The sequence below is a fragment of the Triticum aestivum genome, chromosome 4A (genome assembly GCF_018294505.1).
Source record: "Triticum aestivum cultivar Chinese Spring chromosome 4A, IWGSC CS RefSeq v2.1, whole genome shotgun sequence".
Lineage (NCBI taxonomy): Eukaryota > Viridiplantae > Streptophyta > Magnoliopsida > Poales > Poaceae > Triticum > Triticum aestivum.
Window position 1 is genome coordinate 597,112,100 of NC_057803.1, and position 23,884 is coordinate 597,135,983.

General features: G+C 44.6%; 2 protein-coding genes, 1 non-coding gene and 1 pseudogene across 3 annotated transcripts; 2 read left to right on the top strand and 2 right to left on the bottom strand.

Annotated features, from left to right (window-relative positions):
• The first annotated feature begins 1,821 nt into the window (after window positions 1-1,821).
• On the top strand, window positions 1,822-2,590 carry LOC123082472 (protein TsetseEP-like; annotated as a pseudogene).
• Window positions 2,591-14,297: 11,707 nt separating this feature from the next.
• LOC123082474 (protein TsetseEP) lies at window positions 14,298-15,021 on the top strand. The gene has a single exon (XM_044504802.1). The coding sequence runs from the start codon at window positions 14,348-14,350 to the stop codon at window positions 14,771-14,773; it is 426 nt and encodes a 141-aa protein (XP_044360737.1). The 5' UTR covers window positions 14,298-14,347; the 3' UTR covers window positions 14,774-15,021.
• A 1,437-nt stretch (window positions 15,022-16,458) lies between these two features.
• LOC101290626 (inorganic phosphate transporter 1-11) lies at window positions 16,459-18,513 on the bottom strand. Its single transcript, XM_044504803.1, has 2 exons — window positions 17,304-18,513; window positions 16,459-16,963 (listed from the first exon to the last, which is right to left on the bottom strand). Exons 1-2 carry the CDS (start codon window positions 18,461-18,463, stop codon window positions 16,459-16,461), a joined length of 1,665 nt encoding a protein of 554 aa, XP_044360738.1. The 5' UTR covers window positions 18,464-18,513.
• Window positions 18,514-23,812: 5,299 nt separating this feature from the next.
• On the bottom strand, window positions 23,813-23,884 carry TRNAP-CGG (transfer RNA proline (anticodon CGG)). Its single transcript has one exon. It is a non-coding gene; the product is annotated as a tRNA-Pro (tRNA).

Here is a 23,884-nt window from a genome sequence, read left to right on the forward strand (position 1 = left end):
ATCAGAGACCAGTTCAATCGTTTCCTGCAGAAACATGCTCGACTCTTTTGAGCAGGATGCAGCGCGATACGGCTGCCGGCTGAAGGTAGGGTCTCTGGTGCACGTTATAAACTTATAACCTGAATACGGTCCAAATTCAGGGTCCACAACTTGGTTCAGAGTTAACGGAAGCTGTTCAGAAATTACGCTTCAGTAGTGTCCAGGACCGAGTTTTGTTTCACATTGTTGCTGAGTTTTTCCGTCAAACGATCAAGTTTTGGAAGCCAAACCAAACCAACTCGTGTACATCTAAGAAAAACTATTCCATTCAATGAAGTCTTCATCTACCAATTCCCTAAAAAAAGTCATCATCTACCTAAAGGAAAATCAGCTTCCTGGGACCGGGATGCATGCAGTTTGATGAACTCTGAACTGAAGCTGTGGCGGGAATGTTTGAGAGTTCCACAGTCGTGAGGAAATATCGGCGCCATGAATATGATCTGCACTGCTGTTCCCACTGCATGCATGCCCAGTGAGTTCTTTGACTATATATAAGTTACAGTCATGAAGAATTAACTCACCAAATTTGCTGTAAGCCTGGCTGTAGCGCCTTGGACAGCAGCTGTTGGCACACCTCCAGAGTCCAGGCCAAACTACTACTACCCCCAAAAACTAACTGGAATAGACAAAGGAAGGGTATTACACCGTCGCCAAAGGCCAAAATCTAAGAAAGAGTAGAAAGAACATGGTGTGGCGAGTGGCGACAACACCATCACCCAGGACTAACTACTCGTAACAGAAACTGAATGTCATCAACTGAACCATCACTTTTTTTTTTGAGATCTGGAGCAGACCAATCTACTCAGATAGGGGAGTACATTCAGAGAGCATCAACGGCTGTAGGCTACTCGGGACGTTGGCAATCAGTAACTGCTCTCCTGAGCTCCTGGTTAATGCAGCTAGGCCATGAGCCAATGAGTTGCATCCTCTCTTCACATACTGGATAGTGCAACCCGTGAATCCAGCCAGGGTCCTTTTAATGTCCATGATTAAACCATAGTGGGGAGAGCGCGTCGGGGTTTTTGTCGAAAAAGTCATTTACAATGACTTGGTTATCCATCTCCAGCACAATCTGGCCGTTGTAGTAATTCGCCATCGTTTGTAGTCCAGCGATGTCTGCATAGACATCAAACACAAACAGATGGATATCCTCAATTAGCTTTTTGACTATTGTGTGCATTGCAGATTAAAGCTTTGTACAACCGTTGCTTTATAACGCCGGCAAGCAATACGAGAGAAAATCGAAAAGCGGCTCTTGATCCAATCAAGTCATCTCTTGGTGCTCAAGGTTTAATCGTATGATATGCTATGATGTCATTTTGAATATTACTTTTGGACAACCACTTATAGATGACAGTTTGAAATTAATATCCTGAAGACCTTGTTGATCTTTAGGACGACATGTCTACATCTGCATATTTATGCCTCTGCTTAGTAAAGTTGTAGAGTAGTTAGGTAGGATAACTATTGTTGCGAAAAAATATAAAGTGGGATACTATGGGCTGAGCACGTCCAATCCATCCCTGTAACTTACTTTTCTTATACGCATAGCACAGGTAGATATATGGAGTACATGTTTAAAAGTTGCATACACAGTCAAGGTACCAATCAGAAATATTGCATACACATAGGCATTACTCATAGGTTGCACTTTACGCTAACGGAGTAGTATTAGGTAGTCCTGATTAATAGCCAATGGACACACTCCTAGCGTTGATTGGCTAACCGTGGCTATAAACACCAAGCTGCAAGTGGTCGTGGAAGTCAGCTGGACATCAATCTCCCACTGCATGCCACCACGATAGGTGCGAGCCATGGCGATGTTCTACCACTCTTCGTCTAGTCTCATATGCACCGTCTTCCTCCTCGTTGTTGTTGCCGTGGCAGCGGAGGATGCAGGATGCGTGCAGGCGCAACAACGGAAATTGCAGCAGGTGCCGGGGCCACCGCCGATACCGCTGCCAAATCCGAACCCGCAACCTGACCCAAACCCACAACCTTTGCCTAAGCCAGACCCAAACCAGCAGCCACTACCGCAGCCTTTACCGCAACCACTGCCAGGCCCAAACCCATAGCCATTACCACAGCCTTTGCCAGAACCGCTGGCGAACCCGAACCTGCAACCACCGCCATTACCACAGCCTCTGCCACAACCACTGCCAGGCCCAAACGCCCAGCCTCCGGCGCAACCACTGCCAAGCCCAAACCCGCAGCCACTGCCGCAACCAGACGTCCAAGGCTCATACCCGCAAGTACAACCGTTGCCAGATTCGAACACGTCCGGGCGACAAAATAACGCACTACAGGGACCGCAACCAATTGGTGCAGCCTCAACTCTATATTCGTGTGGTGCTACATACAAACTGATATTTTTCATGGGTTTATTGTTGTACTATTTTGTTTAGATAAAGCGATGCTTGTTCATGTAAATAAACCTACCGTTTTGTAGACTTTAGTATCTAAAGTGATGTATCGGTCTGGCATGATCTCTTTATATTTACATTTATACTACTGATATATTTATGCAATAAAGTTTTATATGACTCTACAAGTAAATTTGTGTACTTACAAAAAAGAAAACTATTTGTGTACATATTTGGTACACTTGTTGTTGCGATGTCTTTAGTTATACCGCTCTTTATCAGACTGACTTGTGTATGGTAAGCATAGCTTATCGAATATTGTATATTCAGAGTAAGGTGTGCCTGATTTGTTCGAAATTTGTTTTTGGTCATTTTTTCTTGAAAATATAAATGGATTACATGATACAAATTGATATCATTGGATCTGTATGAGTCTTTGACTTTTCACTAAGTTAATCCCAAAGACACACCGGAGATCCCCGCCACACGTCATTCCTCTTCCCCATTTTCCCTTTCCCCAGGCCCTACGGCCCTGCCTTGCTCTACTCATCCATGGAGACAAACCTGCTCTAGCCCGTCCTAGTGCCACTCCCGGCTGGACGACTGGTCTTTCTTCAAGCCACTGCAAGCATACAAGAAGAGGGATATATATTATGGGTATTGATTTGAAATCCCTCTTTCTCTGTCTTCGAATTGGATAGTCTTATAGTGGTTTGTGTTTAATATTTCTAGGATAATCAATTAACCATGGCCAAAAATAAAAGAAAGCCTGCAACAATGCATTCCTTTTTCTGAGATGATAGCAAGAGTTGATGGTCCAGAACAGATTAATTTGGTTGATGACCTTCCCTTAGTGGATGAACAAGAACAAGTAGAAGAATTTTAATTTCAACAAGACAACCTCATGTTCAAAAAGGTAACGATGATTCTGCTGTTTTGGTAATAGAAAGGAAATCAGGTCTGCGGTGCAAAATTTGGTATTATCCTCCTAATGATCAAGAAAAAGCTCGAATGTCATATATGAAGCAGGTGCCATATCATTTTCGCATGGATGAGTATCCTCCCAATGAGTTTCTCTATCTTCTATTGTCTATATTTTTCTTTTGTGTGATGTACAATTCAAATATTGTATATCTTTTTGCTGTTGATGGTGAATGCTGGTATGATCAATGATTTTTTTTCTATTACATCTGTTACGTTATTGTTTTCGGATTTTTTGGTACATAAGTGTTGTCCTCTTTAGTGCCCATCTATAATACAATTTTCATGGCTCCGCCACTGCCGACGGGCTTATTGGGTGAGCTCCCAGAGAATGCATCCCCAACAGTTGTTCTCAACCATGGAAGACCTCCCAAAGGAGAACAGACAGCCCGCGGGTGCTGCTCACAAGCATTAGAGTGAACCTCCAAAATGGCATAACGCCAGATGTCGGACGCTCTAGAGGCAAACCCAAACCTAGACCTAGCTCTAGACCTACTATATACATAGATGAGCCGACCTTCTAACCAATCCATACTTCGACTAGTAAGGCCACTGGAGGAGAGAAGAAGAGAATGCTGGAATTTAGTCTATTTTGGGCAGCTCAATAACTATTTCAGAAATTCCTAATAAATTCTAAAGGTCCACTTAGCCCATTTGTGCAAAGCAAGGGATACTACTAAAGTTTAGTTCCACATTGCTAGTTTAGTGGGAGTTGGACCTCCTTATAAGGGAGGTTCTTTCCCCACTTGTACGAGCATGAGAACAAGAGGGATATCCACGCGCGCTCCTCCTCCGCCGCCCGCCTCGCCACGCTTTCGAAACCGCACCTCTTTGAGTCCTGTACGGGAGAAGAGTGATAAGGTTTTTGGGGAGCGCTCAGCGCGACTACTGGCTGCTTCATCACGGACTATCCGGTCGCCGACGACTTCTTCCCCGACGTCCACGACCTCCTCGACGACATGGCAGGCGAGGACACCGACCCCAAGTCCAGCGCTTCTGCTACTGCTATCCCGTACGTGTTCTTGTCTTTCTTGTTAAAGGTTCTGCCGTCGTTCCTTGTTCTAGTCCTTGTCCTACACATGTTAGGTTCTACTTCATATATGCTACTTGCTATACTGTCTGCTTTAGATATGATAGGCTACGGTTCATATATGCAGAAGCTATTTACCTTCTCTCTGTCAGAACGCATGACTTGTTTTATCTCTTCTATATTAGTCATGCTTTATCTAGTATTTCTGTTAATAAAATCATTTGGTAAATTGCTCATATTACCAACAATCCAAAAACCTTATTATAGGCAATTTACCCCAAGTGGTTTTGCTGCTTCCATGAGACCTCCTATGTTTGAGGGTATCCACTATAAGAGGTGGCGCGTGAGAGCAGTCTTGTGGTTTCAAACCATGAGTTGCTATGACGCCACTCTCGGCAAACCTGAAGGAGAGCTTGATGCTCAATAGGCACAAGCTTTTCAGAAAATGGGATACTCTGTTTAAGGCTGCTCTCTTGAGTGTTCTTGGTGAGAACATAGTTGATGCTTATGCGTCAATTGATAATGGAAAAGATATGTGGGATGCACTCGAGACCAAGTTTGGGGTCTCGGATGCTGGCACTGAGCTGTACATCATGGAGAAATTCTATGATTACAGGATGACTGAAGAGCGCTCCGTGGTTGAGCAAGCTCATGAGATACAGTCATTTGCTAGAGAACTTGAGCACTTCAGTTGTATGCTACCGGACAAGTTTGTTGCCAGAGGTATCATCACTAAGCTTCCTCCTTCATGGAGGAACTTTGCTACCTTGCTGAAGCATAAGAGGCAGGAGTTTTCCGTCCCGAATCTCATTGGCACTCTTGATGTGGAAGAAAAGGCAAGAGCAAAGGACACACGTGCTCGAGGTATTGAGGAAGGATCTAGTGCCAATGTGATACAGAAGCAGAACTTTCAGCCCCACAAGTTCAAGAACAAGGGCAAGTTTGATGGAAAAGCAAAGTTTGATGGAAAGAACAAGGCTGTGCAACACACAAATTTCAAGAAGAAGAATGGCAAGAAGAAAGGTGCTTATCATGTGTGTGGGGATCCTGATCATTGGGCTCCTAGTTGCCCTAATCGCTATGACAAGCGTCATCCTGGGAAATACGGCAAGACCGCTAATGTTGTCATTGGAGACACTGACATGAAGGATGCTGGGTATGGTATATTTCCCACTATTCTTTCAGTATGTCATTCTCCTGACTGGTTGATTGACACGGGTGCTAATATGCATGTATGCGGTGATATTTCCATGTTTTCATCTTATCAGACCGCAGGGACTTCAACCGTGCTGATGGGCAATGGTTCAAGTGCTTCTGTTCGTGGTGTTGGCATGGTCGATCTGAAGTTTACTTCGGGGAAGATCGTGTGGCTGAAGAACGTGCATTATGTCCCTTCCGTCAATAAAAATCTTGTTAGCGGATCTCTTCTGTGTAGAGATGGCTACAAGCTTGTCTTTGAGTCGAATAAATTTGTAATATCCAAGTATGGAACCTTTGTTGGTAAAGGCTATGAGTCAGGAGGCTTGTTTCGTTTATCCTTATCAGACGTTTGCAATAAAGTTGTTAATCATATTTGCAACAATAGTGAATCCAGTGTGTGGTATTCACATCTTTGTCATGTTAATTTTGGTTGCATGTCGCGACTAGCGAAGTTGAACTTAATCCCTAGTTTCACCATCGTCAAGGGATCTAAGTGTCAAGTGTGTGTGCAAGCTAAGAAACCTCGTAAGTCTCACACGACTGCGGAAATAAGAAATCTTGCACCACTAGAGCTCATACATTCAGATCTATGTGAAATGAATGGTGTGTTGACAAAAGGTGGAAAGAAATATTTCATGATGTTAATTGATGACTCCACTAGATACTGCCGTGTGTATCTTGTGAAATCTAAGGATGAGGCTTTGAACTTTTTCAAGATCTATAAAGCTGAAGTGGAAAACCAACTTGATCGAAAAATCAAGAGGCTTAGGTCCGACCGTGGTGGAGAGTATTTTTCCAATGAGTTTGATGCTTTTTGTGCAGAACATGGTATAATCCATGAGAGGACTCCTCCCTACTCACCTCAGTCAAATGGGGTGGCCGAAAGAAAGAACCGTACTCTAACTGATTTGGTTAACGCCATGTTAGATACATCGGGTCTCTCCAAGGCATGGTGGGGGGAGGCGATATTGACAGCATGTCATGTCCTGAACCGAGTCCCCACAAGGAACAAAGAGATAACTCCATTCGAGGAATGAGAGAAGAAAAGGTTAAAACTCTCTTATCTGCGAACATGGGGTTGTTTGGCGAAAGTCAATGCTCCAATTTCAAAGAAGCGGAAGCTTGGATCAAAGACTGTGGATTGTGTTTTCCTGAGATATGCTTTTCATAGCATTGGCTATAGATTCTTGGTTGTAAAATCTAAGGTACCTGACATGCATGTCGGTACGATCATGGAGTCGAATTGCGACTTTCTTTGAAGATATCTTTCCCATGAAGGATATGGCTACCTCATCTAATCAGGAGATGCCTAGTTCATCGAATCAGGAACCAGTTACAATTACCGAACCTACAATTTCGATGGAACACTTTGAAAGTCCTGTGGAGGAGAACAATGAAGTTCCTATTAGGAGCAAGAGACAGAGGACTGCAAAGTCCTTTGGTGATGATTTTCTTGTGTACCTCATAGATGACACTCCCAGTTCTATTTCAGAGGCCTATGCATCTGAAGATGCTGACTACTGGAAGGAAGCAGTTCATAGCGAGATGGATTTCATCTTGGCAAATGAAACTTGGGAGATAACTGTTCGTCCTTATGGGTGCAAACCTATAGGATGCAAATGGGTATTCAAGAAGAAGCTTAGGCCTGATGGTACTATTGAAAAGTACAAGGCTCGGCTCGTGGCTAAGGGTTATACCCAAAAGGAAGGTGAAGACTTCTTTGATACTTACTCACATGTGGCTCGACTGACCACTATTCGAGTTCTACTTTCACTAGCTGCCTCGCATGGTCTTCTCGTTCATCAAATGGATGTTAAGACTGCTTTCCTAAATGGAGAGTTGGACGAGGAAATTTATATGGAACAACCAGATGGGTTTGTACTAGATGGTCAGGAAAGGAAAGTGTGCAAGTTGCTGAAGTCTTTGTACGGACTTAAGCAAGCACCCAAAACAGTGGCATGAGAAGTTTAAAAGAACTTTAACAGCTGCAGGCTTTGTTGTGGACGAAGCTGACAAATGTGTGTACTATCGCCATGGTGGGGGCGAGGGAGTTATCCTGTGCTTGTATGTTGATGACATACTGATTTTCGGAACCAATCTGAATGTTATTAAGGAGGTCAAGGATTTCCTATCTCGTTGTTTTGAGATGAAGGATTTAGGAGTGGCTGATGTCATTCTAAACATCAAGTTGTTGAGAGACGATGATGGTAGGATTACATTGCTTCAATCTCACTATGTGGAAAAGATCTTGAGTCGCTTTGGCTATAGTGACTGCAAGACCTCTCCAACACCATATGATGCTAGTGTGTTGCTTCGAAAGTATCGAAGAATTGCTAGAGACCAATTGAAGTATTCTCAGATTATTGGCTCGCTTATGTACTTAGCCAGTGCTACAAGACCTGACATCTCTTTTGCTATTAGCAAACTGAGTCAGTTTGTTTCAAAACCAGGAGATGTGCATTGGAAAGCTCTAGAAAGAGTTTTGCGTTATTTGAAAGGCACTGCAAATTATGGAATTCACTACACCGGGCATCCAAAGGTGCTTGAAGGGTATAGTGACTCAAACTGGATCTCAGATGCTGATGAGATAAAGGCCACGAGTGGTTATGTATTCACTCATGGAGGTGGCGCTGTTTCTTGAAAGTCTTGCAAGAAGACCATCTTAACGAGGTCAACAATGGAAGCAGAACTCACATCACTAGATACAGCAACGGTTGAAGCAGATTGGCTTCGCCGGCTCTTGAATGACTTGCCAGTTGTTGAGAAATCTATACCGGGTGTCCTTATGTACTGCGACAATCAAACTGTGATCACGAAAGTGAGCAGTTCAAAGGATAACATGAAGTCATCAAGACACGTTCAGAGAAGGTTAAAGTCTGTCAGGAAAATGAAAATCTCCGGAGTTATTGCGTTGAATTATATCCAAACGTCTAAAAATCTGGCAGATCCTTTTACCAAGGGTCTATCACGTAATGTGATAGATAATGCATCGAGGGAGATGGGTATGAGACCCACAATATGAGTTGTTCACAGTGGTAACCTATTCTTTGTGTGATCGGAGATCCGTGAATTAGATGTGGAAGACAAGTTGTTGGTCAACTGAGAGGAGAGCATCCTTACTATTCACAATACCACTCCATGAAGATGCAATACTCTCCTAATCTGCATGGCAGGTTGATGTATATCTTAATGTGTTCTAAGTGGCTTATTTAAGCAGAGATGTTATCCTGCAGAACATCTTTTGAAGAACACACCTATATGAGTCTGATTGTCAAACGTCGCAATCTATGAGAGTAGGGTTCTCTCTAGTAAACTCATGAAAGGTCACGGAGTATGACGCATAAACTCCACCCGCGGGGAAGCTCCACGGTAGCCACGTATCGGTCAAGGCTTTATATGAAGCTAGATTCGCAGAAAACTTGCAGTTCAAGACCCAGTCCACTGTTCAAGTTGCTTACTAGTGTAGCATAGAGTTCTAGGTGGAACTTCAACTTAACAGTTTCCACTGCAGTACCGGTATATAAAATAGTGTTTTGGAACCAAAGGCAAATTTCTGTGTGCCTCTGGGATCTGGTGGGGGATTGCTGCAATTTAGTCTATTTTGGGGAGCCCAATAACTATTTCAGAAATTCATAATAAATCCTAGAGGCCCACTTAGCCCATTTGTGCAAGGCAAGGGATACTACTAAAGTTTAGTCCCACATTGCTAGTTTAGTGGGAGTTGGACCTCCTTATAAGGGAGGTTCTTTCCCACTTGTACGAGCATGAGAACAAGAGGGATATCCACGCACGCTCCTCCTCCGCCGCCCGCCTCGCCACGCCACGCCTCGTCACGACGCGACGCGACGCGACGCGGGTTGCGGGAATGAGCCGAGCCGATATCTAAATTTTTGCCACGCACTACGGGTATATGAAAGGTCACTCGGGAGCTGGAAAGTTTTTGCTGTAGTGGATATTGAATACGAACGCTGCACCCTTCGGCTGCTGTCTGTTCGTTTCATCTCTCGCGTTCCCTTCAGCTCCCGGCGCAGCCTCTCGCCTCCTTCTCTTGCGCTTATAAAAGGGAGGTCGCTCCTCTCAGAGAGACGCACCAGAATCTCTTCCTCCTCTCGCCACAAGTTCCTGAGCACTGCGCTGCTGCTACGATCTTCCCCATCCCGGCTTGCGGCGTGCACCGCAGGACGGGACAGTAGGCCTCCGAAAGCGCACCTCTTTGAGTCCTGTACGGGAGAAGGGTGATAAGGTTTTTGGGGAGCGCTCAGCGTGACTACTGGCTGCTTCATCACGGACGATCCGGTCGCCGACGACTACTTCCCCGACGACGACTTCTTCCCCGACGTCCACGACCTCCTCGACGACATGTCAGGCGAGGACACCGACCCCAAGTCCAGCGCTTCTGCTGCTGCTGTCCCGTACGTGTTCTTGTCTTTCCTGTTAAAGGTTCTGCCGCCGTTCCTTATTCTAGTCCTTGTCCTACACATGTTAGGTTCTACTTCATATATGCTACTTGCTATACTGTCTGCTTTAGATATGATAGGCTACGGTTCATATATGCAGAAGCTATTTACCTTCTCTCTGTCAGAACGCATGACTTGTTTTATCTCTTCTATATTAGTCATACTTTATCTAGTATTTCTGTTAATAAAATCATTTGGTAAATTGCTCATATTACCAACAGAGAAGTGGGGGAACCTCTAGTGACTCTTGAAGAGAAGGAAGGAGAGAGAAATGAAGGGGAGAAATGATGCACCAGTAGCATAGCTTGCGTGCATGTGTAGGCAATAAAACTATAAGATGTGCATATCTATTGTACTCTTTGTCAAAAAAAAAAACTGGTGTACTCTTTGTATATGGCACCAACAATTGTATAGTTGGATCAATGTTGTAAGAGGAAATTCGTTGTTTCTATAAACGGCGGTCTTGAACATCGATTCTTGATATAAAGGTCTGACGAGCAATTGCATATATAAAAATTATATGTGTAAATTTTGGTTTATCGATATATAATTTGTCAGCTGCACATTTGTTGAATGAGAAATAATACTTTCCTAAGTTGTCGAGGAATAGCAGTCTTTCTTTAATTGTAGACGCTGTTTGAAACACAGGAAAAATGTAAGAATTTTGCAGGATAGGATTCATATAATTTTCTTCTTCTTTTGTAACGTTTGGAACAAAGGATTGGTCACCCTCGATTTATCTTGGCTTCCTACAGACTAAACAAATTATAGAAGAACATCAAATATAATGTGCCACCTCATGTTTTTATTTATTTTTGCAGCGTTCTAGATTATTTTTGTCTAGAATTCCTATTTTTTTTAATACATGACTTCCAAGCGATAGTTTTCAAGTTTTCATATCTTCACATGATCTTTCCTCCTATGGTGGATCTCTTCGACTGTGAGCTCTCAGTTTCCACCATCTTGGATGTTGTCTATGGGGAAAAGGGAAGGTTGACCTGGTGTAGAGTGTACCACATCTCAATGACATCTGTGCAATAGAGAGTTGTTGTAAGAACATGTTGTGCATCTCCACATATCTTGACCAATCTCTCTTGGCACCAATGCAAAGTTGCCAGGCATTGCCCCCTCGACAATGGGATGCTGACCTTGGAAGTCTCTTCGCAAATCTCATCGGCTGACTCTCAAGTCACAACGAAATAGGAGAAACATGACATTTTGAGCCGATGTGCTAAGTGAGCCATAGGGTAAAAAAATTCTCATTATCATGAGATTTAGATCTTTGATCTTGACAATTGCACAAGTAGGTCCTTAAGCTTGCATAAAAACATAGGATCAATCCGTGTTACACTTAAGTAGATAAAACAAAACTGAACCAACCCTAGTAGATCAGTATTTTCCCCTGATACTATACTAAGGAATCCCACTTAGGGTCCGAATCCGGCTCCAATGAAACATTTGCTTTGTAATCATCTTGGCGAATTTGCCCCCAAGTAGAAGCTAGGCACGATGAAAAGAAAATGCAAGTAATGAGGTAAACTTGACAATAATGCCGCAATCGAAGGCAAAAATACGGTACAACATAATTCTTAGCCTACCTAAATATATCGTGGTGTTAAACACTAACCATGTTTGTTCTGGAGTATGGGCTCCATGGAGCCATTTTATGAAAAAAAATATCAAAAATCATGTTTCAAGTTTCAGAAAATACAAAAATAAAATCCACATGTACCTTTGAATGTGTATAGACTTTCGTAATGATATTTTTTACATCTGAGCTGCAAAAAAGAACAAACAAGTAGTTTGTTAGCACATATACTGTTCATTATTAGAATCCACAATTTGTTTTGTAACATTTTTTTGAAACTTTAAACATTATTTTTTTATCTTTTTGTTAAAAAAAGGATCCATGGAGTCTGAGCTTCAAAACGGAGCTATGCTACACGCACGGACGGATTTTTTTTAGAAAAGGAGGAAGACCCTCGGCCTCTGCATCTGGACGATGCATACAGCCATTTTATTAATTATTGACATAAGACCTTACAAAGTCATACAACAGTAAGACTAAAGCCACCGTCTAAGCACCATCTGTCGCTACTCCTATCCAGTTGATGAAGGAGCGCTGAAAGTCTAGGCCTAATACCAAATAGACCTTGCAGCCAAACCTAACTTCTAAGACTTGAGGTCCCAACCAGGACGCCTGCTGGGTATGGGCACCCACCAGTCCGGCGTACTCCTCAATCAGGACGCCTGCCGGGTATCAGGACGCCGCAGCCACCTGCCAACAATCCATCTTCAGAGTTGTACTGCTACATCTACCTTGCCCGGTCTAGCTGCCGCCGACGCCAGACAACGTCACCCTCCTGCGCGAGTCCATCTCCGCTCATCGGGAGCCAAGTCTCCACTGCGCCACGCCGCCGAGATCCGCTGTCATCAATTGACAAGATGAAACACCACTCCTCCTCTTGTCCCCTCTAACCAGCACTTGCTCCAAAACGATGCCCCCAGGAGGGAGAACAACACCAAAGACAGCATCATCATCCGATCCGGTAGACCCAGATCTCGGGTTTCCCCCGGAACTTTCGGATCAGGTTGACGTGACCTGCAACGACGATGCCTCCAGAAGGGAACGACATCCGAGACGCCGCCATCGTCCGCCAGGACCGCAGTCAGGCGTGATTTTCACCGGAAGCCACGTCTTCCCGACCTCGCGGCTGGCTGGAACCGAGCAGAACCTCGCCACGAAGACGTATGTCGCCATCGGTACTCCGGCAGAGATCCGACATCTCCTCACCGGCCCCTCCACGCGCCGTCGGTCGACGGAAGACCTCCCCGCGACGGATCCAATCGGGGCGTTGGATCCGCAGTCACCGCCGTCACCATCCTGACCAGAACAGCCCACCCCGCCAGATGGGGCGCTGCCACCGCCGCCGTCCATTCAGGGTCGCCGCTCCACTGGCTATGGTGCGCCAGCCACAGCTGCACGGCCTGAGGTCACCACCCCAGCCGATGCCTTTGGATCGCACGAGAGGAGCCGCCCCTGCCGCCTCGGATGAGATCCACCTCGTCCACCCGCCGCCACTGCAGCCCACGCCGACGACATCAACGGCTGGAGGAGGCGCTAGAGGGTGCGGGCCGCGCTAGGGTTTCGGGTCCCCTGGCGTCGCCCAGGGGGAGGCGACGCGAGGGGGAGGGGAAGTGAAGGGAATAATGATTTAATGATGTGTGCCTAAAAATGGAGGAGAATTTCACTTCCCCGACCTCTGCACCAACTAGGGATGCATACAGCCGTTTTAGTATGAGTACCAAGTTAAACATGGTCCTCAGAATTTTTTAAATGAGTATGAAGATATTTTTTGATGAGTGGTTCCACCACACACCAAACTTGATCCTCAATAAATGGAGGAAAACCCCTGTACATCACCTGTCAATTCTATAAATTGAACTCGGGTTGTTAGGCTGCACAACCGCACGCACAGACAGATTAATACGGGATTTACAGAATGGCTTAGTTGGGATAGTTTAATTGGATAGAAACCAGGGTTAGGGGCCCACACCCCCTGAAAATCAGAAGGGTGAGGATTAGTTCTGGAAGAAGCCCCGTAAAGCTCTGTGAGTTTAGAATTTTCGTCCAAAACGCCACTCTTCTACCCCCTTCGTCTGGGTTTAGAAGGTGCGTTTCAAAATTTCTTCTGGACAAAATAATATAAGGCTTGTCTCATATTCCCATATCTTGACAGAATGGTGAGCCACCGCATGTAGCCTTTGCTGCAATCAAAATAGTAAATGGCCATCACATCTTAGCATCAACCGGGCTTTCTTTTCCATTGTGAATTGAACGGAAGTATTGCACTAACGTGTACACAGTCGCTCGTGGTTTCTAGATGATGGCTGATCACATAGATGTGTGAGCAGTGGACAGCGCAACTAACATAATTTTCTGCTTTCGGGGGACAACTAACAGAGTTAAAATATTGTTACCCTTCTGCTATCATCGCATGGAGACACACACGCAAAGTCCAGCTGTGCTTATTAACACCCTGTAGGTACACACATTGGTTCCTTCATTTGTAATTAACCAATATAACTTCATTGCCATGTTACACAATACTTGTCACTCCAGCTAGCTAGCTGCAATGTTAATTGATGCAGCCTCCAGATCTGCTTTGTTTCGCCCACCCTATAAAACCACACAATATGTATCTCCAGTTCTCCACACAACACACACAAAGCACATCAGGTGCAACACTAGCTACAAGCACAAGAAATAGGCAGCAATGGCGAGGCATGGCCTCCTCGCCGTGCTCCTCGTCGGGGTAGTGGCAGCATCCACTTTCCACCAAGCATCCGCTGCTGGCCGAGGCCTTGCTGCCGTCAAGAAGTTTGCGGAGCCAAAGCCAAAGCCAGAACCGAAACCAGAGCCAATGCCAAAACCTATGCCACACTCAGAGCCGGAGCCTTGCAAACCTGAACCGATGCCCAAACCCAAACCAAAGCCTGGACCCAAGCCAGAACTTGGACCAAAGCCCGAGCCGATGCCAAAACTGAAGCCAAAGCCCAAGCCCAAGCCCTGCTCCAAACCAAAGCCAAAGCCTAAGCCCGAGCCCATGCCGAAACCTGAACCAAAGTCGGAGGCCAAGCCTAAACCTGAACCGAAACCGAAGCCGCCTTCAAAGTGCAAACCACCGACCACTCACAGTTGATGGGATACTGATATATGCCAGTTGCTGGAGGAGACCCCGTATGAAGCCACAGTGTGTTATTTTTAGAATAAGTGGTGTTGTATTCCCTGTATTCATTTATAGTTCCATGCGCGTGTGATGAGTATTAGTACTCTGTAATTATTATTTGCATGTTAGTATATGTTAATCTACTTTGTATGTGACTCGGCTCATTCTTTTGAGTATCTACGCATGATTGCATCCATTTATATGAATGAGCTATTTTGTCCCGTCTATGTTGTTTTCTCTATAGGGTGCAGTCTCATTTTTTTTTCTTTTGAGAACCTATATATAGGGTGCAGTCTCATGAACATGTATGCCTTTTTTTCAGAATTTTTTGGAACCTCAAAATATGATTTTTGACTTTTCAAAATAACCACCTCCATGGAGGTCGCCCACCATTTTGCGGGCTCACTTCCCCTATTGCATACTGTCTTATTCTTTTTTTTTCTTATCCTTTGTAATCACACGTGGCCATTAATTTCTGGAGATGGGGTTTGGCTTCCTAGTGATGCTAGCTGGCACCGGAGCCCATGATCGCGTGCGTGGAACGGTAATTCAAGAACGAGAGGGCACATATGACAGTGTCCTTCAAGGCGTTATAGGCGTTCATGTTCCGGGAGATCAGCCTACCAAGATCGAGAGCCGGCCACACTAGCACCTTGTCTCCTTCCGTAACCCTCGCCTGTCACAGTCGTAGTCGCTCACAAACGAGGAGGCTTGATGAGGATGATGCTATTGTGTTACCTTGTCTTGCAGGAGTAACGTGGGTTGCCACCTCGATGCTTCTGCTACTCTGTCGTGTTCCTGCAGTCCTGCTCTTCTACTTGGTTTGTATAGTTCGACCAGTAGCCTTCATAGTCTGTTTGGCAAACTAACCGGAAGGGGAATGAGAGTTTAACTCTAATTCCCTTTCCCCATCTCAATTACCAGCCCTCCCCTAGGTAATAGATATGTGGAACTTCTACACGTGAATTCCCCTTCCATCTCCCTATTGAATTCTCATTCCACCCAAACAAACAAAGGAATAAAACTCTCTATGCCTCAAACTCCCATTCCCTCTCTTCAATTCCACTGAACCAAACACGCTGTCAGAGAGAGTCTAAACCCACTCGATTTAAAACGAATGTTTACCAGCTTAATTGTTCCTTCCAAAAAGCAGGATTATATGATCTATGTAGTTTGTTCTTTCTAGCGGTTCGGTTGGAGATTTGGTAATGAGAAAAATACCCGTTCGTTACCTTATTGAGATGCATACTATTTATGTCTATCCCGCAAACAAAAACAGCACATATTTGACATGGTTATTTAATTCTGTAAACTTGACATGATTATAAAGTAGCAATGCTCATACATCCACACTGAAATTCAATATAACCTTAACAACACAATGGATGGTATCACACACAACACAAGCAATCCTAGTGCAATAATATTACACGTGTAGATAAAACAACAAACTCTCAAACCAAGTGCCACCTGGCAACTTAAGTAGCATGCAGCTGGTTGCCGTTATTATTATTCTTGTCCCCTTTCCAATTCGCTAGCTGATATATATATATATATATATATATATATATATATATATATATATATATATATAGCAGAAGATAAGATGATATTATTACGCTTGCGTGCGTGCATGTGTGCGTGTTCTCATGCATTACTTAATTCATGGACGATGGTGGCTGCCATTCGGTGCTTGAAGGAGGGGCCTTTTCGACGTCCTTGTCCACATGCCCAGCGGCGGCGCCGGCAACGTTGCCGTCCTCGCCGGAGATCTCTTCGAGCGATCGGCCCATCGTCTCAGGGACGAGGAAGGTGAAGAAGAAGCCGAACATGTTGGTGACAGAGAGAAGGATGAGCGCCTGCTTCATGTGCTTGGGGTCGCCCTTGAGGGTGAGGGTCTGCACCCCGAAGGCGGCAACGATGGCACCTGCCTTGCCTGACGCGGCGCTGATGGCGTGGCATGTAGAGCGGACACGCGTGGGGAATAGCTCGGCCGGCAGCACGAAGGTGGTGCTGTTGGGGCCGAAGTTTGCGAAGAAGAATGTGAGCGCGTAGAGGATGGCGAACAGGGCGTGGCCCTTGTCCTTGAGGTATTCGTATTTGATGCCCATCACTAGCATGAACAGGGACATCATGAAGAAACCAAGGAGCTGGATCAAGTACCTGCATTCAATTCATGGATGCTCAAATTAATGTGTAGGTGTAACGAAACTAACCAAGTCGATCGCGCATGAGCCATGCATGCATATAGGTACGTACTCCCTCCGGCCTTTTTTACTCCGCATATTAGGATTTTGTCCAGTCAAACTTTGCAAAGTTTCATCAAATTTATATTTAAAAACTATGAACATCTATAATATCAAATATATACACTATGGAAAACTATATTGATTTGGCTTTGTGAATATTGATACTTTTTTCTATAAGTTCGATGAATGTAGAGATACGTTGACTTCGAACAAAACTTATATGCTGACTTAAAAGGACCGGAGGGAGTACATACCTTCCCATCTTGTCGATGAGTGCCACGGTGACCCAGTAACCGGGGAAAGTGCCGAAGAGGGCGATGAGGAACATGGCTCGTGATATCACGAACACCTCTTTGAGCGCGTTCATGGAGCCCGGGGTGCCGGTGAGGTTGATGGCTGGGAAGATGTCCTTTTGTGTCAGGTTCTGGCTGTAGAAGGCGATGTCGAGGAGGAACCACGTGGTGGTGGTGCCGATGAGGTGCAAGCCGTGACGCCGCGCAAACTCCATGGACAGCAGAGAGTATTCGTTGGCCGCCCTAAACTTGGAGAGCTTCTCCTGCTCCTCGTCGATGCGGATCTCCAGCACTTTCTGCATGTCGTTGGTAGCCTGCTTGGCGTTACCCTCGATGAGAGCGGTGTACCTGGCGGTCTCGGGCATCTTCATCCGCCAGTAGAAGGTGGCCACCGCGGGGAACGCCCCGAGCATGAGCACGACGCGCCACATGTAGTCCGCCCCGGGCCACTGATCCATTTGACCATCAACCGTCAGGCCATGGTGCGCATCCCACGCCGGTGCAGGGTTGTAGTGGAGGAAAATGGCGGAGACGATCATGGACACGAGGCCCGCGAAGATGATGCCGACGCCCTGCATGGCGAAGACGGCGGCGATGAAGGCGCCGCGGGTCTTCTTGTTGGCGTACTCGGACATGATTGTGGCGGACAGCGGGTAGTCCCCGCCGATGCCGAAGCCGAGCCAGAAGCGGAAGAAGCAGAGCGTGCCGATGACGGCGCTGGCAGAGCTCCCGAAGGAGAGGCCGGAGCCGATGGCGCACACGGCCATGAGGACGAGCGTGATCCCGTAGACGCGCTTGCGGCCGAGCTTGTCCCCGAAGTAGCCGAAGACGAGCTGGCCCATGAGTGTGCCGACGAGCGCGACCCCCGTGACCATGTTGTTGATGCGCACGGGCATGGTGCCGGGTTTGCCGATGTCGGCGTTGCTGTCCGGGTAGTAGAGGCGGCCGAGCAGCTTGGAGACGGTGGTGATGCAGAAGAGGTCGTAGGCGTCGGTGAAGAAGCCCATGCCGGCGATGACGATGGCCTTCATGTGGTACATCTGGGTGCGCGCCGAGTCGAGCGCGTCCAGCACCGCGAGGTTCTGCCCCCCTCCGCCGCCGCCCGCCCCATTCTCCGCCATCCCGGTCCGACTTTTTTTCGATAAAGGGCGCTTTTATGAGACTATGAGACCGTGTCTCAACTCTCAACTCAACTCCCGTGTTAATTTGGTGCTTTGCTGCTTGCTCACCCTGGTTCTTATAACTGTGCTCCGGCCGGAGATTATGACGATGATGCAGAGGACGGCGGCAACAAGGGAAAACTGTCCTCATCGCTCGTAGCCTCCGTCTGCCTCGTGCTGGTTGGCTGGCAGCATATTCCGCATACTACTCGGATCATACATTTCTCACCGATTGAACACACACGGGCATACTTCTACAAGTTTAACACACCGGGACAAACATACACGACAGAATAATACCCTTGACAAAGACGAAAAATAAAATAAACAAGCAGCCGTTCCCATCTAGAAAATGGCGGGAAGCGAGGCGTGCGCTTATTTTGTCTCTCGTGAAATTTACTTGGAGGCTAGTGCTGGGGAACGCACCTCGACATGGCAGGAGCGAAGGTAACTAAGGCACAAATGTGTCTTTTTGGCAGGATATTCCGCAACCAGTCGACCCCCCTTGCTGGTCGGCGATAGGTAGGTACCGTAAGAACAAAGGGAGGTCCAGCTGTCAAACTTAGTTTTCCAACGGTTGCAGGCCAACTGTCTGAATCATCGGTCGTGTGTGGTGATAAAAAAGACTGTTTTGCTAGACCTCACTCAGTCAGCTGGGATTTAGCAGAGTCCCGGTCAAGTTCGTGGCCATTCGATCACTAGCATTGAGATTATGTGAGGCTTGATGCCGTAATGGCTGATGTATTTCAGTATCGCTGTCCATCGTCATGGGATGCGCTCCGTACAAAAAATATTTTTAAACCTGACCTGGGCGGGCCACGGCCCACTCGGCCTTGCCGAAGCTCTGCCACTGTCAACGAGTACTATACCGTTGATGGCGCACATTGCCACGCTCGTCCATGTTTACGATAGAATTGTAGGTATTGCTATAAGCTGATAAGTAGAGCCATATTTTGTCGGTAATCAAAGTACAAAACTTTAATCGGTAGACAACAATGGAGCACGGTATTTGTCAATAAAAAGAAGGTTAATTATATTTGGTCTGAGGGCATGGTATTAGTAATGAACTCCTAGGCTTTAGAATTCAAATATTTAATAGAATATTGATGTTCAGTTCGGAATAACAGCGCTAAGGCAAAGTTTAAAGTAAGCTGACTCTTAACATACAGTGCTTACTTACTAAGTCCGGAAAACTAACTTCTAGCCATTAAATAATAAAGAAATTACATATCATTATAACTGTGAAATCTATGTTTTATTCATAAAGAATACAAAGATCATCATTGTGAAACAAATTACCATAGCAAACTCAACATGAAATAATAAAGAAATGACAAAATAGGCATGCTTGGTAGGCATAAATCATGAACTGTTTTCATGTGTTTGTATTTTCTTCCAATTATGTCTTGTCTTCTAATCTTCTTTACTGTTTGTGTTTCATGTGTTTTGCAAGATGGATGCAGCTTGCAAGGACAACATGACATGTGGGGATGAGGATCAATCAAGCACTTGATAAAAGAGACACCAAATGGGGCAGTATTCTCTATTATGATCTCTTTCTCATCAATTTTCTGTCTTAACTCTATATTACATGTCATATTTTTATTTAATTTATATTTTTTATATACTCACCGTATCACTGAATGGCTGTTTCCGGAAAATGTTGTATCTTGTATCCCCGTCTTTCCGTCCCCGTGTCCGTGCTTTATAGTTGAGCATCTCCCAAGGCCAAACAACTGTCTCTGGAATTGTTGCTTGAAAGCTCCTCGTATTGTCCCTGTGTGATGATCTAATCACCAAAAAAATTGCCACTTGGATTATCACTACTATAGTGTAGCAAAACTACTGACGTGGAAAGCAAATAAAACTCGGCATTGGAATCAAATTAATTCTCAGTATAGGGACTTGCAGCTACCATTAGGTACTACTATTCCTCAACCCAGATTGTAGGAATTCTCAATATAGGGACTTGCAAGGAACAAAAAAGTAATTCTCAGTATATGGACTTGCAGCTACCATTAGGCACGACTATTCCTCAACCCAGATTGTAGGAATACTCAATATAGGAACTTGCAAGGAACAAAAAAGTAATTCTCGGTATATGGACTTCAATCTATACCCAAAAGGAAGTTAAAATAATTATCACTACTATAGCTGCAAAGAATAAAACTTGGCACTAGAATCAAAATACAATCTGGGTTATCAACTTGGAGCCAGTCAACTTACGTTATTGGCATATGTACCATAAGTGTTAGTCACTGGTAATGGAGGAAGCCAGGAGTGAAGGAACAAGCAAGTAGGATATATAGAATTTTAAAACTCAAACTATCATGATTAATGGAGTGATCAGTGATGTGAAATAAACAAAACTAATTGCTTATAAAAAGTTTAAATAAATAATATAATTAGAAGTGCGGCCGTAATAAGTCACGGGCACAAAATATGACCCTACAGAAACCGACCATACTTTCAGAAGTTTGCATACAAATCCCATGTAAAATAGGGTAATGCACATATACAAATAAACCAAAATCGTACTTGCTAGCCATGATACTTGCAGCCTAGTGTATATTCTTGAAAAGCTGGAAAAAATGCTGATGTAGATAGATACTTTTGTCATGTCTGGAGGTTATCTACACCATGTAAAGAAAGGTTATGTGCAATTGCAATTGTGCATGAATCACGACGGTCCGCATTGGTTTTAAATATTCGTTAAATAAAAAAATGTTCGTTAAATAAAATAACTTCATAAATTTAAACATTGTTCCACCAATTTCCAAAGAATGTCCGTCGATTCGAGAAATGTTCGCCGATTCTAAAAAAATGTTTAAAAAAATGTTCACAATATTTAAACATGTCTGGAAATAGTATGAAATGTTAGTGAATTGAAAAAATGTTCTTCATTTTATAAAATGTTTGAATATTTGTAAAAGTGTTCACGAATCTGAAAAATGTCACAATTTCAAATATGTGCATGAGTTTAATTTTTTTCATGATTTCACAAAATTAGGAGTGAAAGAGTATCTAAGTGATGCAGCAAAATCTGGTCATGACCGCTGAAGATTATGATTCTTTTTTCTCCTGTTGCAACGCACGGGCCCTTTTGCTAGGAAGACAAAAGGCAAGATTCTGCCAATACATGACAAAATACACTGATGATATGATAGTCAGTAAATAATCCCACCATCTTACTTTGGAAATAAAATAAGAACAGTTAAAGGGTTCCAGGCTTCCAGCAGTATAGGCATGATGATGTCGATGGAGGGGGGAGGTGGAGGGAGACCTTGTGGCGTGAAACTCAAACAGATCTACTCCATCGGGCTGGGATCAAACTTCAGGGTCGAATAGCGCCGCGTTGTGGAGAGGAGCAGTCAGTGGCGAGCTCATGGAGGGGATCAGGATCCCATGGTGTAGATGAATGGGGATTATCCACGGGGGCTGGGGCGGCGGAGGCCGCCACTCTCGGCGACCATCCGCGTCAGTTTGTCCCTCTCTCTCTCTCTCTCTCTCTCTCTCTCTCTCTCTCTCTCTCTCTCTCTCTCTCTCTCTCTCTCTCTCTCTCTCTCTCTCTCTCTCTCTCTCCACTCTCGCCTAAAGCTTGTGGACCGTAGTACCCTCTGGGCAAGGAGAATAGGCCCAACAAACATAACATGTGGTAGAGGCCGGAACAGACACCAGATTTGATGGCTGAGATCACCCAAATCATGCTAATGGATGGCTAGAAATGCCTAAGTCATGAGAGGACTGGGATTTGGCTCAGTTATATTGTCCTAAATAAATAGACCCAATGCTCCATATGTCATATGGATACTCCACCCGTTCCTTAACAAGACCAAGGAAAGTCAGCTCTAGTACTTGACAAAACAAACAAAAGAATGTGCACTAATATCCAGGCATGTCAGTATTCATGCCCAAAATAAGCTCATGAGCGTGGTAGTTCCTAGTAGAGACAATGTAGGTATGATAATTAGGCAATAGAAAGGTAGAAGAGGAACAAGCGCGCATGACAAAAAAAATAGAGAATCATAATAGGAAAGAAAAGCAAGTACAAAAAACAAGCGAGGTTTGCAAAGGTATTGTCACCACATACATGCCAAAGATTCCAAAAGTTGCACTCCACGCTTGAGGACTAGGTCGATTGGAAATGGGTGGTAGGCAGTTTTCTGCAGAAACTCATACAAGCTTGGGCCAAGCTTCTCACAGACCTATCGAGTCATAGAACTTTATTGAATAACAGGACCATATGTCTAACAGACAAGTGGGGGAATTTTATGAATCAGCCATATACTTAAAATACAAATATGGTTACGACAATCAAACCAATTCCATATTTGCACATAGCTGCAAAAACACTAAGAAGTATGTGACTTATTTCTTTGGCACCATGATTTAAAAAAAAGGTTTTGAGTTTGGGAAGTCTCCTGAAACCAGCTACATAAAAAATTTGATGCAATAATGGCATGAAAATTTCAAATAATTATAAATACATTTAGGATATATCAACCCACCATTTGCAAAGATATTTCTGGCTATTAGTTTGTCCAATTCCAGCATTTTTATAAAGAAAACATGGTGGATATTTTTCTTAGTAGGTATCTTTATTTTATTGGTAATAATGGTAGTTATTTTGGCATCGGCAAATATAAGTAATCCAAGAATTACTTTCTTTCAAACTTTTCTTGATTTAGTCGTCCAAAAAAGCATATTTGGATTTGTTGCCATCTCCACTCTTGGATCATAATGACCGCCTCAAGGCAATCAACATCAATAGGCTGGGTACTCCATTGAAGCGCCAAAACCAAACCTTCATGGAGATCTAGAAGCATTTAGTTTAACGCGGCCGGCACACAGTGGCGGAGCCAGGGGTCTTCCCTGGACTTCCATGGAATACCAAAGAACTACTGATTCATTGATATACTACTCCTAGCTTGTTGCATATTTGTTGCCATATTGCTACTGTATTGCACAAATGAATACCAAGGAATACCGAGCAGGAAATTCCTGGCTCCGCCACTGCCGGCACACGGGACATGACCACGGCATAAGGACTTCTTAACCTCCGTTATTGCATGCTGGACTCACATGTGGAATTATATGATTCCCTCTGTTAAGATTGTTTTGAGGTTTCTCCTCTCTTAATGAATGAAAGCACCACTGCTGATGGCTGCGTACATTAGTCGATGCAGCAGCCATGGTTTTCACCTCGCTCAGAATCAGAAAAAGGAGGGAAAAAAAGGCAGAGCTGCTCAATTTCCCTCAAATTTAGGCAGATGTTGGGGTCCGATCGCCAAAAACACCGTCTAAAAATATGGGGTGTTCCGAGAATCGAACTCGGGACCTCTCGCACCCGAAGCGAGAATCATACCACTAGACCAAACACCC

Coding starts and splice junctions, on each gene's coding strand:
- LOC101290626 (XM_044504803.1), bottom strand. CDS start 18,463: ATGGCGGAGAATGGGGCGGGCGGCGGCGGAGGGGGGCAGAACCTCGCG. Junction 16,964..17,303: donor CTCATCGACAAGATGGGAAG/GTATGTACTCCC, acceptor AATTGAATGCAG/GTACTTGATCCAGCTCCTTG.
- LOC123082474 (XM_044504802.1), top strand. CDS start 14,348: ATGGCGAGGCATGGCCTCCTCGCCGTGCTCCTCGTCGGGGTAGTGGCA.